The sequence below is a fragment of the Carassius carassius genome, chromosome 25 (assembly GCF_963082965.1).
Source record: "Carassius carassius chromosome 25, fCarCar2.1, whole genome shotgun sequence".
Taxonomy (NCBI): Eukaryota; Metazoa; Chordata; class Actinopteri; order Cypriniformes; family Cyprinidae; genus Carassius; species Carassius carassius.
In genome coordinates, this window is record NC_081779.1 from 2,097,734 (window position 1) to 2,110,391 (window position 12,658).

Here is a 12,658-nt window from a genome sequence, read left to right on the forward strand (position 1 = left end):
GTTGTCATTGTTTCAGAATGTGTTGTGTGTCTATGAGTGTCAGGTTTCCCGGTCTGATTTTTTTTCCAGTCTCCCCCTAATGCAGAGATGCAGTTTGATGACTAAACATAGACCTACCAACCCCTCAATATATGAGTACATGAACTCATAAACATAATCTCTAGAACTTCTTTGAGTCACTTCATGAGCATTTTACTCATTTTGAGAAAACTATCGTCATATAATACAAAAAGAGAATTTTTGTGAGCAGTTTTTCCTTATGCAAATATTTGGTTTCAATAACAGTCTCAGTAAATAGTTTAAAAGTCTGAGTGTTGAGCACCAGGGGAGAGCAGGGTTGAGGGTTACGCGAGACGAAAGTAACAAAGCAATTTCCTGCAGTTAGTGTTTTCGAGTACAAAAAGTAAATCATTGAAGTAGTTTTTTTTCTAATTAGTTGTGTTGTTTTTCTTGTTTCATGTGTCACAGTAATGATCAATCTACAGGTTATTTAGTGCTTTAAAACATCCTAAAGTTTGCATTTTCAAAGTTTTTCTGTAGAAAAAAAAATTTAAATGTAAGGGGTTTCTGTCAGGACGAATGTAACAGTAGTTACTTTTGTCCCTCTATACAGTGACAAGAAGTATTTCTTTAGTTCCGGTGCATGCTATACTGTGAATTTCTGTCTTGCATCAATTATTAAAAAATGTTTATGTCATATTATACCAAAAGAATATGTCAAGACTGAGAGTCAGAAAGACAGACAGAGGTCTGGTTTTATCCAGATGTTTTTGAGAGGGCATTTCTGAACATAGAGGAACATCACTCTCTGGGCAGCTGCTACGTCACATTTACCGTAGTTATATTTAGGTTTTAGCCATACCTTAGCTTTTACACCTCCACCTATGAATTTGCAGTGTTTCCAGTTGTTTTAATGCACATTTTGAATTTTTGCATAAAACAACTGTACTTTTACATTATGTTTAGAATTTATATTATCCTAATGTAATAACATTTTTGTATTGTTCATTTTGTTGAAAAAAATGTTTTATAAAAATGCATTGAAATTGCCAATAAAAAAATATTTTAAACAATTCACGTTTGTACAGTCTGGTTTGGAGACATTTGATGAAACTTAAATTTAAAATGAAAATATGAAAATGTAATTTAATAATTATTTGCAAAAATATAGGACAAAATGTGTTTGCAGTTACATATTAACAAGGTCATAGTCAGGTATACTTAATAAAAATAAGAGTAACAGAAAATACTCTATCTTGTATTGTTGGGTTACTTTCATCCCAACCGACGGGGTCGAAAGTAACAATGTGCAACTTATGTTCATAATGAAATTATACTGAAGTCTGAAAAATGGTACTTTCTCGCCTGCTCTCCCCTACTGTAAGGTTAACCCTGCATGCTGCAAATGTTTGAAAATTATTTACAGTTGAAAGTAAACATTCATTAGAAATTTAGAAAAGTAAGCAAAAAGTAAAAGTAATCCGTTACATTACTTTAATAAAGTAATTGAAAAAGTCTGGCATTTTGAATAGGCATATTACCTAAATATTTAGTTTCACCCATAACATTTAGATTTAACATTTATATTTAACATTTAGGTGTAACATTTAATATATATATATATCTATATTTAACTATTTAAAATATATCTAAGTTGACAAATATTGTTGTAAATGTGCTAAAAAGTGACCGTCAAAAATTCATACCAGTTTTTTAAACATTGAAGCTAAATGTGACAAAATGTTGCTGTTGTTTTCAGCATGAGATGCTTTAGCCTACAAACTACATTAACCGATCTGGAAGAAAAAATACAGGCACTACCGGAAGTGAAACCAGTTCCAGTATAGCTTACTTCGTCTGCACACACTTGTACTAATAAAATAACAATGCGACTAAACCAAATCTGAGGATTTCAATTTAAACAAGTTATGTTTTTGCTATTTTTTGTATCATTGTACCTTTTTCTAAGTGATGCGCGACGAGGTAAGCACGGATTTCATTTATATACAAACATACATTTAGTTTCTTTTCTGATCGAAAGCAGCAAAGAAAAGTACCCACCAACGTAGTATACATTTTGTGAGCCTTGATTAATGAATACTGTAAAAATATTGTTCATTGTTATTGCCACGTTCAGCTCCCTTAAAGGAACGAAAATTGATCCATATAATGTTTGTCTGAAGTTCAGCTCAAGTAGCCTACTCGAAGTATTTGAAAACGAAAAGTGGCGTATGTTTTGGAGAAGTTGCTGCATTATCATTTTGTCTGAACACTACCACCGCCAATTTCCGCAGTGTGCGTCAACGGGAAGGCTTTAAACAGGAGATCACTTCATCACGAAACGACACGCAGGTTGTTAGCCGCCGCAATGTCGCTTTTATATTGTAACCGTGTCTGTAATAATACCAGAACAAACTCACCTTTTATTTATTTGTGTTAAATGTGTGCCTCTCTTACACTAATGGAAAGAAAACACGTTGATCAAGCGTTCACATAATGATGCAGGAAACTGTGGCTGCACTTTTATGAACTTTTTTAGCAGCTACGAACTTTGTGTCTTTTTTTTCTTCCCCTTCAGAAATCCATCACTTCTTCTACATGGTGTCGGTTCAAACACCCAAAGCACAAATTTCCTTCACCTCTGTGGCTGTATGTGATCACTTGAGGATGACTTACTACAGTAATGAATATCAAATCTGGATAAGAGAGAGTGTAGATGAACCCCCTGGTTCTAGAGACTGGTTCATACATCAGTTAAACACTCTGTCAAACTGCACCGTCTCACAGTGTTCTGGTGAGTTTAAAACTGCTCTCTTATTAATTATCACACTTCTTATGAAACTAATGAAAGAAGTATAATTATGTTTTCATTGTCAGTTTCTCACGAGTGTTGTTCTGTGATTGTAGAGCCCCATTTTCTTCAGAGAGTAACTGGTTGTGAACTAGAGAAATCTCCTGAAGGAACAGTGAGTCTGAGAGCATTTGATGAATATGGGTTTGATGGAGATGATTTTATGTCCTTTGATTCTGACACTCAGCAGTGGATTGAGAAACACCCCAAAGCTAAAGAAACCAAAATCAAATGGGATCAGCAAACAGAACGAAACCAATTCCTGCATCATTACCTGAAGACCTGCACTGACTGGATCTCCAGCTTTAACAACACAAAGAAGAGTAAGTTTTAATCAGATAATTTTTTAATTAGCTAGTTCAGTTAAATGCAGAGCATCAATTCAGAGTATGCACTGATAAAAATGATTTTGTGGTGAAGTAAATATTATACAAATAAAAACAAATGTAATTTCTACATAAATTTAGTTAAGGCAAGAAACAAAAGTAAAATCTATATTAGTACTCAATTTAAGCTTGTAGAAAATAAAGTTTGAACTTAGAACAAACAAACAAACAATCATTCTTCTCAGAGTTTGCGGCCTTTTCGCGGATTTAGCTGGAACTTCGCCGCTGCCGGTTCTTTGTGCATGCAGTGAAGCGGTCTTTCAGCACGGTGAGCTCGTAGATCTTGAGAGAAAACAGATATTAGTTCAAAGATTTTCATATTGTCTTCTTAATGATTAAAATTAGATAGTTTTCTTCTAGAAAGACAAAAACGTTCAGGTGGAAAAAAAAAGCTTTAAAAGGATAAAACCATCACCATCATACCGGCGGACAAAGGACGTACAACAGTTGTCATGGACACGGACAAATATGAAAAACAGATGGAAGCAATGCTAAAAGACAACAATACATATGAAATCCTAAAGAAGGACCCTACTGAAGAAAAGAAAAGAACATTAAAAACACTTCTCAAACCATTACTAGAAAACAAAAAAATAACAAAGGAGGCATATGACAATTTAATTCCCACCGCAAACATTATGCCACGAATCTATGGAACACCAATAATACACAAAAATGACATCCCACTACGCCCAATAGTAGACAGTATCGGCTCGGTCACTTACAACCTATCAAAAGCATTAGTGGAAATTATAAAACCCCTCCTCGGCCTAACAGAGCATCACTGTCAAAACTCAAAACAACTAGTGAAAGAACTCAACAACATGAAAATAGAATCAGATGAAATTTTAATTTCACACGATGTCATATCACTTTTCACAAAGACCCCCGTGAATGTAACACTTCACATCGTAAAAGAACGACTCCGAAAAGTCAGGACACTTAAAAGACGCACAAACCTCACAGTTGATGATATAACTGAACTACTGAGCTTCGTCACAAAATCCACCTATTTCCAATACAGAGGGACAATATTCAGACAAAAAGAGGGATTCGCCATGGGGGACCCACTATCAGCCATAATGAGCAGTTTTTTCATGGAGGACTTGGAAACCACAGCCATAGCCACAGCATCATCGCATTGCAGACCAACCCTCTGGAAACGTTATGTAGACGACATACTGGAAAAAATAAAAAACGGACATACACAGGAACTCACTGACCACCTTAACAGTATTGACCCCACTGGAAACATAAAATTCACACAAGAGGAAGAATGCAACAGAACCATAGCTTTTTTAGATTTAAAGATCCACCACAGAGATGATGACAGTATCAAAATAACAGTCTACAGGAAACCAACACACACTGACCAATATCTACTCTGGACATCTGAACATCCCACGGCACATAAATTATCAGTAGTGAGAACACTTTATGAACGGACTAGGTTCATCACGGAGGAAAAAGACAGACAGAAAGAGGAAAAACATATCAGACATGCACTTGCACGCTGCAAATATCCGACATGGGCCATAAACAAAGGAAAAGAACAAGTCGCAAACAAGCAAACCAAATCAAAAACAAAACCCAAACCGAAACCTGAAACCGGAAACAAGGACATAGTAACCTTACCATATATCAGAGGCATAACAGAACCATTACAGCGGGCAATGAGAAAATACAACATAAACACAGTAGTAAAACCATACACAAAGTTAAGGCAGTTACTGGTACACCCCAAGGACAAAATAGAGCAAGACAAAAAATGTAATGTCATATACGAGATACCATGCAAATCATGCAATAAAACATACGTAGGAGAAACAGGCAGGTCATTCAACACAAGAAAGAAAGAACATCAGAAAGAATGTGAAAAAGAAACAACAGGACGACTCACTAGAACTCAAAAGGAAAAAGCGCAACAGGAACAACTAAAATCAGCTATATCAGATCATTGCAAACGAAATAACCACATTATGGACTGGGACAACGGACACATCATCAGATCAGAACCAAACAGATACAGAAGATGGATAAAGGAGGCAACTGAAATCAGGAAGCGGGCCAAGGATACCATCAACCGGGATGAGGGAGCCTACATGCTCTCACACACATGGACACCATCCTCCAGAGACCATCGAGCGACAGGGGGGCAGAAAATAACAGCTGATAAACGACACGTCACAGCTGTCAGATGACGCTTCTGAGGAAGACTGCAGGTTGCAGTCGAAACATGTCAAGGTAAAGGAAAAAAAGCTTTTTTTTTCCACCTGAACGTTTTTGTCTTTCTAGAAGAAAACTATCTAATTTTAGAAAACAGATATTCTCACATTATGTAATCCATACGAAACATACACACGGGTGCGCTGTGGAAAGCCTCTGTCGATGGGCGCAAACATACTTATAAGTATATTTTATTTGGAATTGGATTTTATGTTTACAAGGATTCTTTAAGTACACATCAAAGTTATGATCCCATATTTCACATCATGAACTGGTTCATGAATAATTAAAAGGTTACATTTTTCACTGTTTTCGAGTTGTATTTACACTGTTTTATGGTTGCTTTTGTTAGGTTTAGTAGCTTACTGTTTTGTGTCATCTGGAGTTCATTTTCTACTTAAAATGATCCATTTATATATAAACACTACCCACTGTTTGCTACTGTATGGTGTACCAGGTATCGCGGTCTCTGTGTCCAGGTGGGTAATCTTGGAGGAAATATTATCTTCGAAGGATAGCAAGCTGTTTGCAAGTGAATCATGCTTTTATAGCATAGGTGTTTTCGATTTCACACTTGGCAAATGTCACCACTTTCACTTTCAATCAACAAGATGCATAGAACGATCCGTTTTAGGAGGGTGAGGACGTCTTTTTATCGTTTTTTTTTATATAGAAGTTTTATAAAGAATATCTCTTTGGATTTGAGACTTTAATCTTTGCAACTTTACAGATTTTGTTTATGCATCAAGAACTTGTAACATTCCAAAGAATGACCCCTTTTATTTTTTTGTCATAATTTATTCAACCTCATGTTGTTCCTGTCATGTGGATCACAAAAGCAGAGCACAGAAACCACTGAGGCAAGAGAATTATTTGTAAATGTTTATTTGCTAATTGCATTATTATTTTCCGCTCCAGATTCACCAGATGTTCATGTGTTTGCGAGGAAAGCTCCTGATGATCACAGTAAGCTGGTTCTGATCTGTCTGGTCACTGGTCTCTACCCCAGAGATATTGAGATGAACATCAGATTGAACAGAATTAATATTCAGAACCAAACATCTTCTGGAGTCAGACACAATAATGATGAAACCTTTCAGATGAGATCCAGTGTGAAGATCGACAGAAACCACAGAGGATCTTATGACTGTCGTGTCATTCACAGCAGTCTGACAGAACAAGTGTCAGTAGAATGGGGTAAATATCAGCATAAATATCGTCTTAAGTAAATACAAGCATAATGAGTCTTCTACATTAAAATTATGAAATGTAAATACAAGAAGTTAGATTACAATTACATTGTAGCAGTAGAACATGAAAATGCTGAAATTGATTTATATTTTTCTGGTTACCAATGATTACACTTAATGTACCTTAAAGGGTTAGTTCCAGAGGTGGGTAGTAACGAGTTACATTTACTTCGTTACATTTACTTGAGTAATTTTTTGCGGTAACGAATACTTTTCGGAGTATATTTAAAGATGGGTACTTTATACTCTTACTTGAGTAAATTTTTGGGGAAAAATCTGTACTTTTACTTCGTTACTGTGGGCGACGCTCCTCTCGTTACTTTATCTTAATGCAATAAATATTATAATGCTTCAGTTTATTCCAAAGGCGCCGTCTACTTTTCTCTGGGCAATGAGCGATGCACATTCGCGAATGATTCATTCTTTTGAGTCGATTCTGTTCAAAGGCTTGATCAAACCAATTGGCAAACGAGTGAATTGGTTCATGAATCAGTTTGAATGAGTCGTTCAGTTCCCTGCCGCACGCGCTGAGCGTCTGAAGTGGTTCACTCGGAGTTGTAACGTTTAAGAACAGAAAGAGCGTTGAAAACGTGGCTGGAACTGCACTGAATTGAAATCTGCAAAGGTTATTATTTGCTAGCGATGGAGATCCTTATGAGATGAACACCGCGTGTGCTGTCTACTGTTTAACAGGTAATAACTTGGGCTACATTCGATTACAGTACACGATACCACTGTGACATTAGTTTGTTGTACGTGTGTGGCTTATAACACAGGGGAGTCAAGTTGAATGCAGCTTCCAAAAGACAAAAAATAGCCGATTAAGATTTTATTAATTTTAATACAATCACACTGGTGCAAGTACGTTCAGCGAGTCATATTATCAGCTGCTAAATTCAGATCTGTAATCGCTTGCTGGCGCTTAGCCAGAGATGGATGTGTTTTTACAGCGCTGCGCATTATAACCAATCACACATGATTCTTTTGAGCTTATTAAAGCATTGGCCAATCAGAGGCGTTCAGATGAGTCATCGCTAAAATCCCGGTGCTTCCTTCACTCGCTCTCTGACTGAATACCTCTTTCTGGTGAATTCTCTCGTCAGAAACAACAAAGTGCAGATGTGTGTACGAATCTTTAATTAAGATATTGATTTCACAGTGTTAACAGTTTCAGTGATTTTAATGGGAGTTTCTGAGAGTGATTGAAATCTAGACTGTCAGTGAAAATGATCTTTAATAATGTAAATGTTATTTGCTCTCTTTCTGAACAATGAAAGATTAGTAGCAATATTTATATCACATTAACTTTCAATGTTAAATTCACATTTAATATAAAGTCAGTCATATTAAAAATATGTTAAGGTATGACACCTATATCTGTTACTTAAGAAAACAGACAGGGTTTTATAATAAATTACATAAAATGGAGTAAAGGCTGATGAAATATATACATTTATACACGCACACATACATTACATACATTTTATCTATATATCTAAATAAAAATAGGCTCAGTATATATGACCCAAAGTAACTAGTAACTAACTACTTGAGTAGATTTTTTATCCGATACTCTTTTACTCTTACTCAAGTAACTATTCAAGACTAGTACTTTTACTTTTACTTGAGTAAATATTTCTAGAAGTACTTTTACTTTTACTTGAGTACAGTTTTTGGGTACTCTACCCACCTCTGGTTAGTTCACCCCCAGTGTTAGTTCATTGTCTTTGATCTTTCAAGCTCTATCATTGCAGTCAGTAGGTGTTGCATTGCTTCAGTCCAAAAGAAGATAAATTAAAAGCAACCTTCCATAAAAAAAGTGACTCACACGGCTCTGGGGGATGAACAAAGTCCTCCTGAAGCGACTTGATTCGTTTTCGTAAGAAAAATATCGGTATTCAAAATGTAATAATCTCTTTAATTTAGCTTGCGTCAACACTTGTACACAGAAGCAGTTCTGGGAGCATGATATATGGAGCGTTGCATGTGCTCCAGTGTAGTCTCAGCCTCAGACGTCATGCTCAGACCGTTGTTGGCTACACGTCTGATGTATATGTCACACAAACATGGAAACACTTCAAGAGCTTCGATGTCGTCGTCGGTTATTTGATTTAATCTGAAGGTTATTTGATCTCTTTTGTACTGAAGCAATGCAATTTGATCAATTTGATAAATAAGGCGTTTTAGGAGGACGTGGACAAATCTGAAATATTATAAAGAATATCTCTTTGAGCTTGAGACTTTTGTCTTTGCAACTATAGGGATCTTATCTATTCACGAACAGTTTGTAACACTCCAGAGAGAAAGGAAAACTTGAAATCGCATCATATGACCCCTTTAATATAACTCCGCCTGGATTTGTCTGAAAGAAGAAATCTATATACACCTAGGATGCTTTGGGTGTTTTGGGTGAACTAACCCTTTGATTGTGTTCAAAAGTTTATAATATTGATTAAAAAAATCTCTTTTTTTCTTCATTTTGCAGATGGAACATGTATTGACTGTGAAACAGAAGTTCTATGGTTTGTTATAGCAGGACTAGCAGTTCTAGTTCTAGTTCTCGCTGTGATTGGTTACTGCATCTACAAAAAGAAAAAGTCAAATGGTGAGTTATAAATATTCAATATTAATAATGTTCATTGTTGTTTTAAGGAAAGACTCTACAGGTGAATAGGGTAAAAAAAAAGTTATCACCAAATCTCCCCAGCTTTTTGTCTGCATGAAATAAAAAAAAATGTACAACATTTGTTTTGCTAGCACACATTATAGTCTTAAGGTCAACAATGAATCCATGTAATTAAATCCACAGAAAAAAAATTGTCATGGTAATCCTTAATCAAAATCTGATCAGTTGCTTATGCTCTGGAATGGCATGCCTTCTCTGATGATGTCATTTTAATGGCTTTGACCGTTGTTTTCAGTCACATGACTAGGACTACATAATTTAGGTCAAGGATAATACAAATGCGCACATTCTAAAACGTTAATGTGAAAACACTTAATGTGGCTTTAAAACAGTGTTATTAAAAGAACAAATTCAGTAAAATTCATACTTCATACAGGAAAGCAGAGGAGCTTGTATGAACACAATCCACTAAATGTTTAAGTGTTTTCTTTATAATGGTTTTCTATGGGAAAACATTTAATATTAAACTTTGCGTATTGTGTTCTTCTTCTGGGTTCATCTGCTTGCCTGTGCAAAGTATGCATCATCAAAAAGGTTTTACTACATTACTATTTAATGCAAACTGAACTAGCGGTCAGTAGATTAAAGACTTGTTTTGCCCATCCTGTAAGGATGTGACATCACGTGAAAACTTTGAATAGATTGGCAGAAAGTCCTTGACCACGCCCCTCCAACAGTTAGTTTGCTCTGAATGAGTGATGGAGAGGAAGAGCAGAGGAGCGCAAAAATAAAACCCCACCCTCTGTTCAGTATTCACTTTCAGTTGGAAATACATCACTATACTCAAATAAAGTCGACAGCAACTTTAAAAATTGCAAAAAGATTTTACAGATGGGATGTTAGATCTCTTTAAATGAGAAAATAATGGAATGAATAGCCCAAGTTTTTTTAATTGACCAGTGTATAAAAAACAATGGTTTTGCCAGTAGTGTCTTGCATGAAATCTCTTGTTTTGACATTTTAAACTCTATGAACCCAAGCTGGACAGTTTTGGCAGTGTATATATATATATATATATATATATATTTTTTTTTTTAAGATGTACAGGTACATGTTTTCATATAATCTGTGTGTTTCTAGATTACAGATATGGTTACGATGATGGTGGAGAGAGGAACATGATTACACCAGTTCAGTAATGTTTTTTTGCACAGAGTTGACTGAACTGGGATTAATTTACTGTGGTTGAGGACACTGATTACACATTAAAATGCACTGAGCTCTTCTGGATATGCATAAAATATAGTATGATTTCAATTTTTTATTTTATTGTTCCTTCAGAATTTCAAACCTGTGTTGCTTCTATTTGAATAAGAATACATAATTATGACCATTTATGTGCCTTAATGCTCAGTTGAAATATGATGCTGCTTTTTCATGTTTCTTCGAAGAATCAAAAACATAGCCTACCTAACATGAGTTACAAGTGTAACATAATTCTCTATTGTTGTTTTAGGCGAAATGACATTTAGGAGATGAAAAGAATTTAAATGAAACAAGAGATGCAAAAAGAAAGAGATGCAAAGGACTGTTTTCAAACAGGTTTACTTCTCATTTGGATATTAATGTAAGTATCATTAGTTGAGACAAATGTCTACACTATTTATGAGGTTAGAATCCCACTGAAAAATCACTTGATGTCTATTTCAATTGATTTAGATGCATTTAATCTTTGCTCAAGAAATACCACTATTTCATAAAAATATTCATTTTTATTTTATTCTGCACTATAAAAATAAAAAAAGATTCCGAGCTTATCAGTAACAGTTCAACCTGGTAACTGGTTTAACAGGTTAACTGTATGTAGTGAAAACAGTGGTGTAGTGGAGAGTATACTGGGTATATATCGACTAATTAGATTGCCAAGGCCTGCCCAAAAATACAGTTCTGCCTACACCACTGCTGAGAACAAAAAAGGACAGTGTCCCTTAGAAAGTTCCAGCCTGAAAGAAATAATATTATGTGGAAAATGTGTTTTATACTATAAGGTTGCCGTGAAGCTTTTACTGTGGACGGGTTACTGAAATGAAGCCTACAGCATCTGAAAGCAAGGTTGTTGTGGTTTTATTATCTGGTTTAACCAGAGTTTTAAAAACTGTGATGTATTGAGATAATGTAGCCTTTTTTGTAATTACATTACCAGGTTGATGCCTGGCATCTTATTGTAGGGGTCAATTTTCCGGGGACAGTCCCGGTTTTTAGTGTTCTGTTCCCGACTGAAGTTGTTCCTAGAAATGTCCCCATTTTACAGCACTTTCAAAACAACGGGCAAATACACTGGAAAAGCCTGAGCTATTTAGCCAGCTGGCTATCATATGATTGCGACTATTTTCACCAGCAGAGAGCGATGCGAGGAGAATACTTACATTTACATTTAATCATTTAGCAGACGCTTTTATTGAAAGTGACTTACAAATGAGAACAACAGAAGCAATCAGTTCAACAAGAGAATATAAACAGTACACAAGTGCAATGACAATTATCAATGATCAAACTATCAGTTGTATTGTTTTATTTTATTGTGTTTTTGTAAGGCCATCATGTTACTATAATACTAGCCTACTGTTTTGAGAGGTTTGCAGTAATTTAAAATACTTTAGTAATTTTACTGGATTTCTGTACTTAAGTGTTATTTTTGGGGTATTTGTACTTTATTCATGTAAAATGTAAATGGGTGACTTGTACTTTTACTTGATACCATTTCTGGAGAAAAAAAATGTTATTTTTGGGATATTTGTACTTTATTCATGTAAAATGTAAACAGGTTACTTGTACTTTTACTTGATACCATTTCTAGGAAAAAAAAATGTTTTTATTACTTACAATTTTATATACACTTAAGAAGTACTCATTAATTTTTTTGCATTTTTATTTTATCTCATTCACATTAAATATGGTAAACACAAACTCAAAAGTGCTTTTGATGTGAAAGAACCAATGAGGTTTTTGAAATAGGCCTAGCTGTTTGTTAGCTGTGGTATATTGGCTGAATGCACAAAATGACTGAGTGCAAATACTATCAGTGACGAGAATTTAAACACAATTCATGTTTTGGTGTAGGGATGACAGCTTTTTTTATAATGAAATGTTACAGATGTCTGAAATGTGTTTAAATGAGCATTGTTTGTTATATTAATTATAAATCATGTTCAGTGATGTTCTTACCAGGGAGTGGACTTTTTACACCCCAAGCTATTAGCAATAGTTACCATTTACTATTTTTCAGTGTGATTTTTGGTAATTGTAAAAAAAAAACAGG

At 35.0% G+C, this 12,658-nt stretch overlaps 1 protein-coding gene across 1 annotated transcript; it reads left to right on the forward strand.

Annotated features, from left to right (window-relative positions):
- Positions 1-2,667: 2,667 nt before the first annotated feature.
- LOC132104832 (class I histocompatibility antigen, F10 alpha chain-like) lies at positions 2,668-11,698 on the forward strand. The gene is made up of 5 exons (XM_059510364.1): positions 2,668-2,794; positions 2,878-3,174; positions 6,382-6,660; positions 9,199-9,318; positions 10,480-11,698. Exons 1-5 carry the CDS (start codon positions 2,668-2,670, stop codon positions 10,536-10,538), a joined length of 882 nt encoding a protein of 293 aa, XP_059366347.1. The 3' UTR covers positions 10,539-11,698.
- Positions 11,699-12,658: the final 960 nt, after the last annotated feature.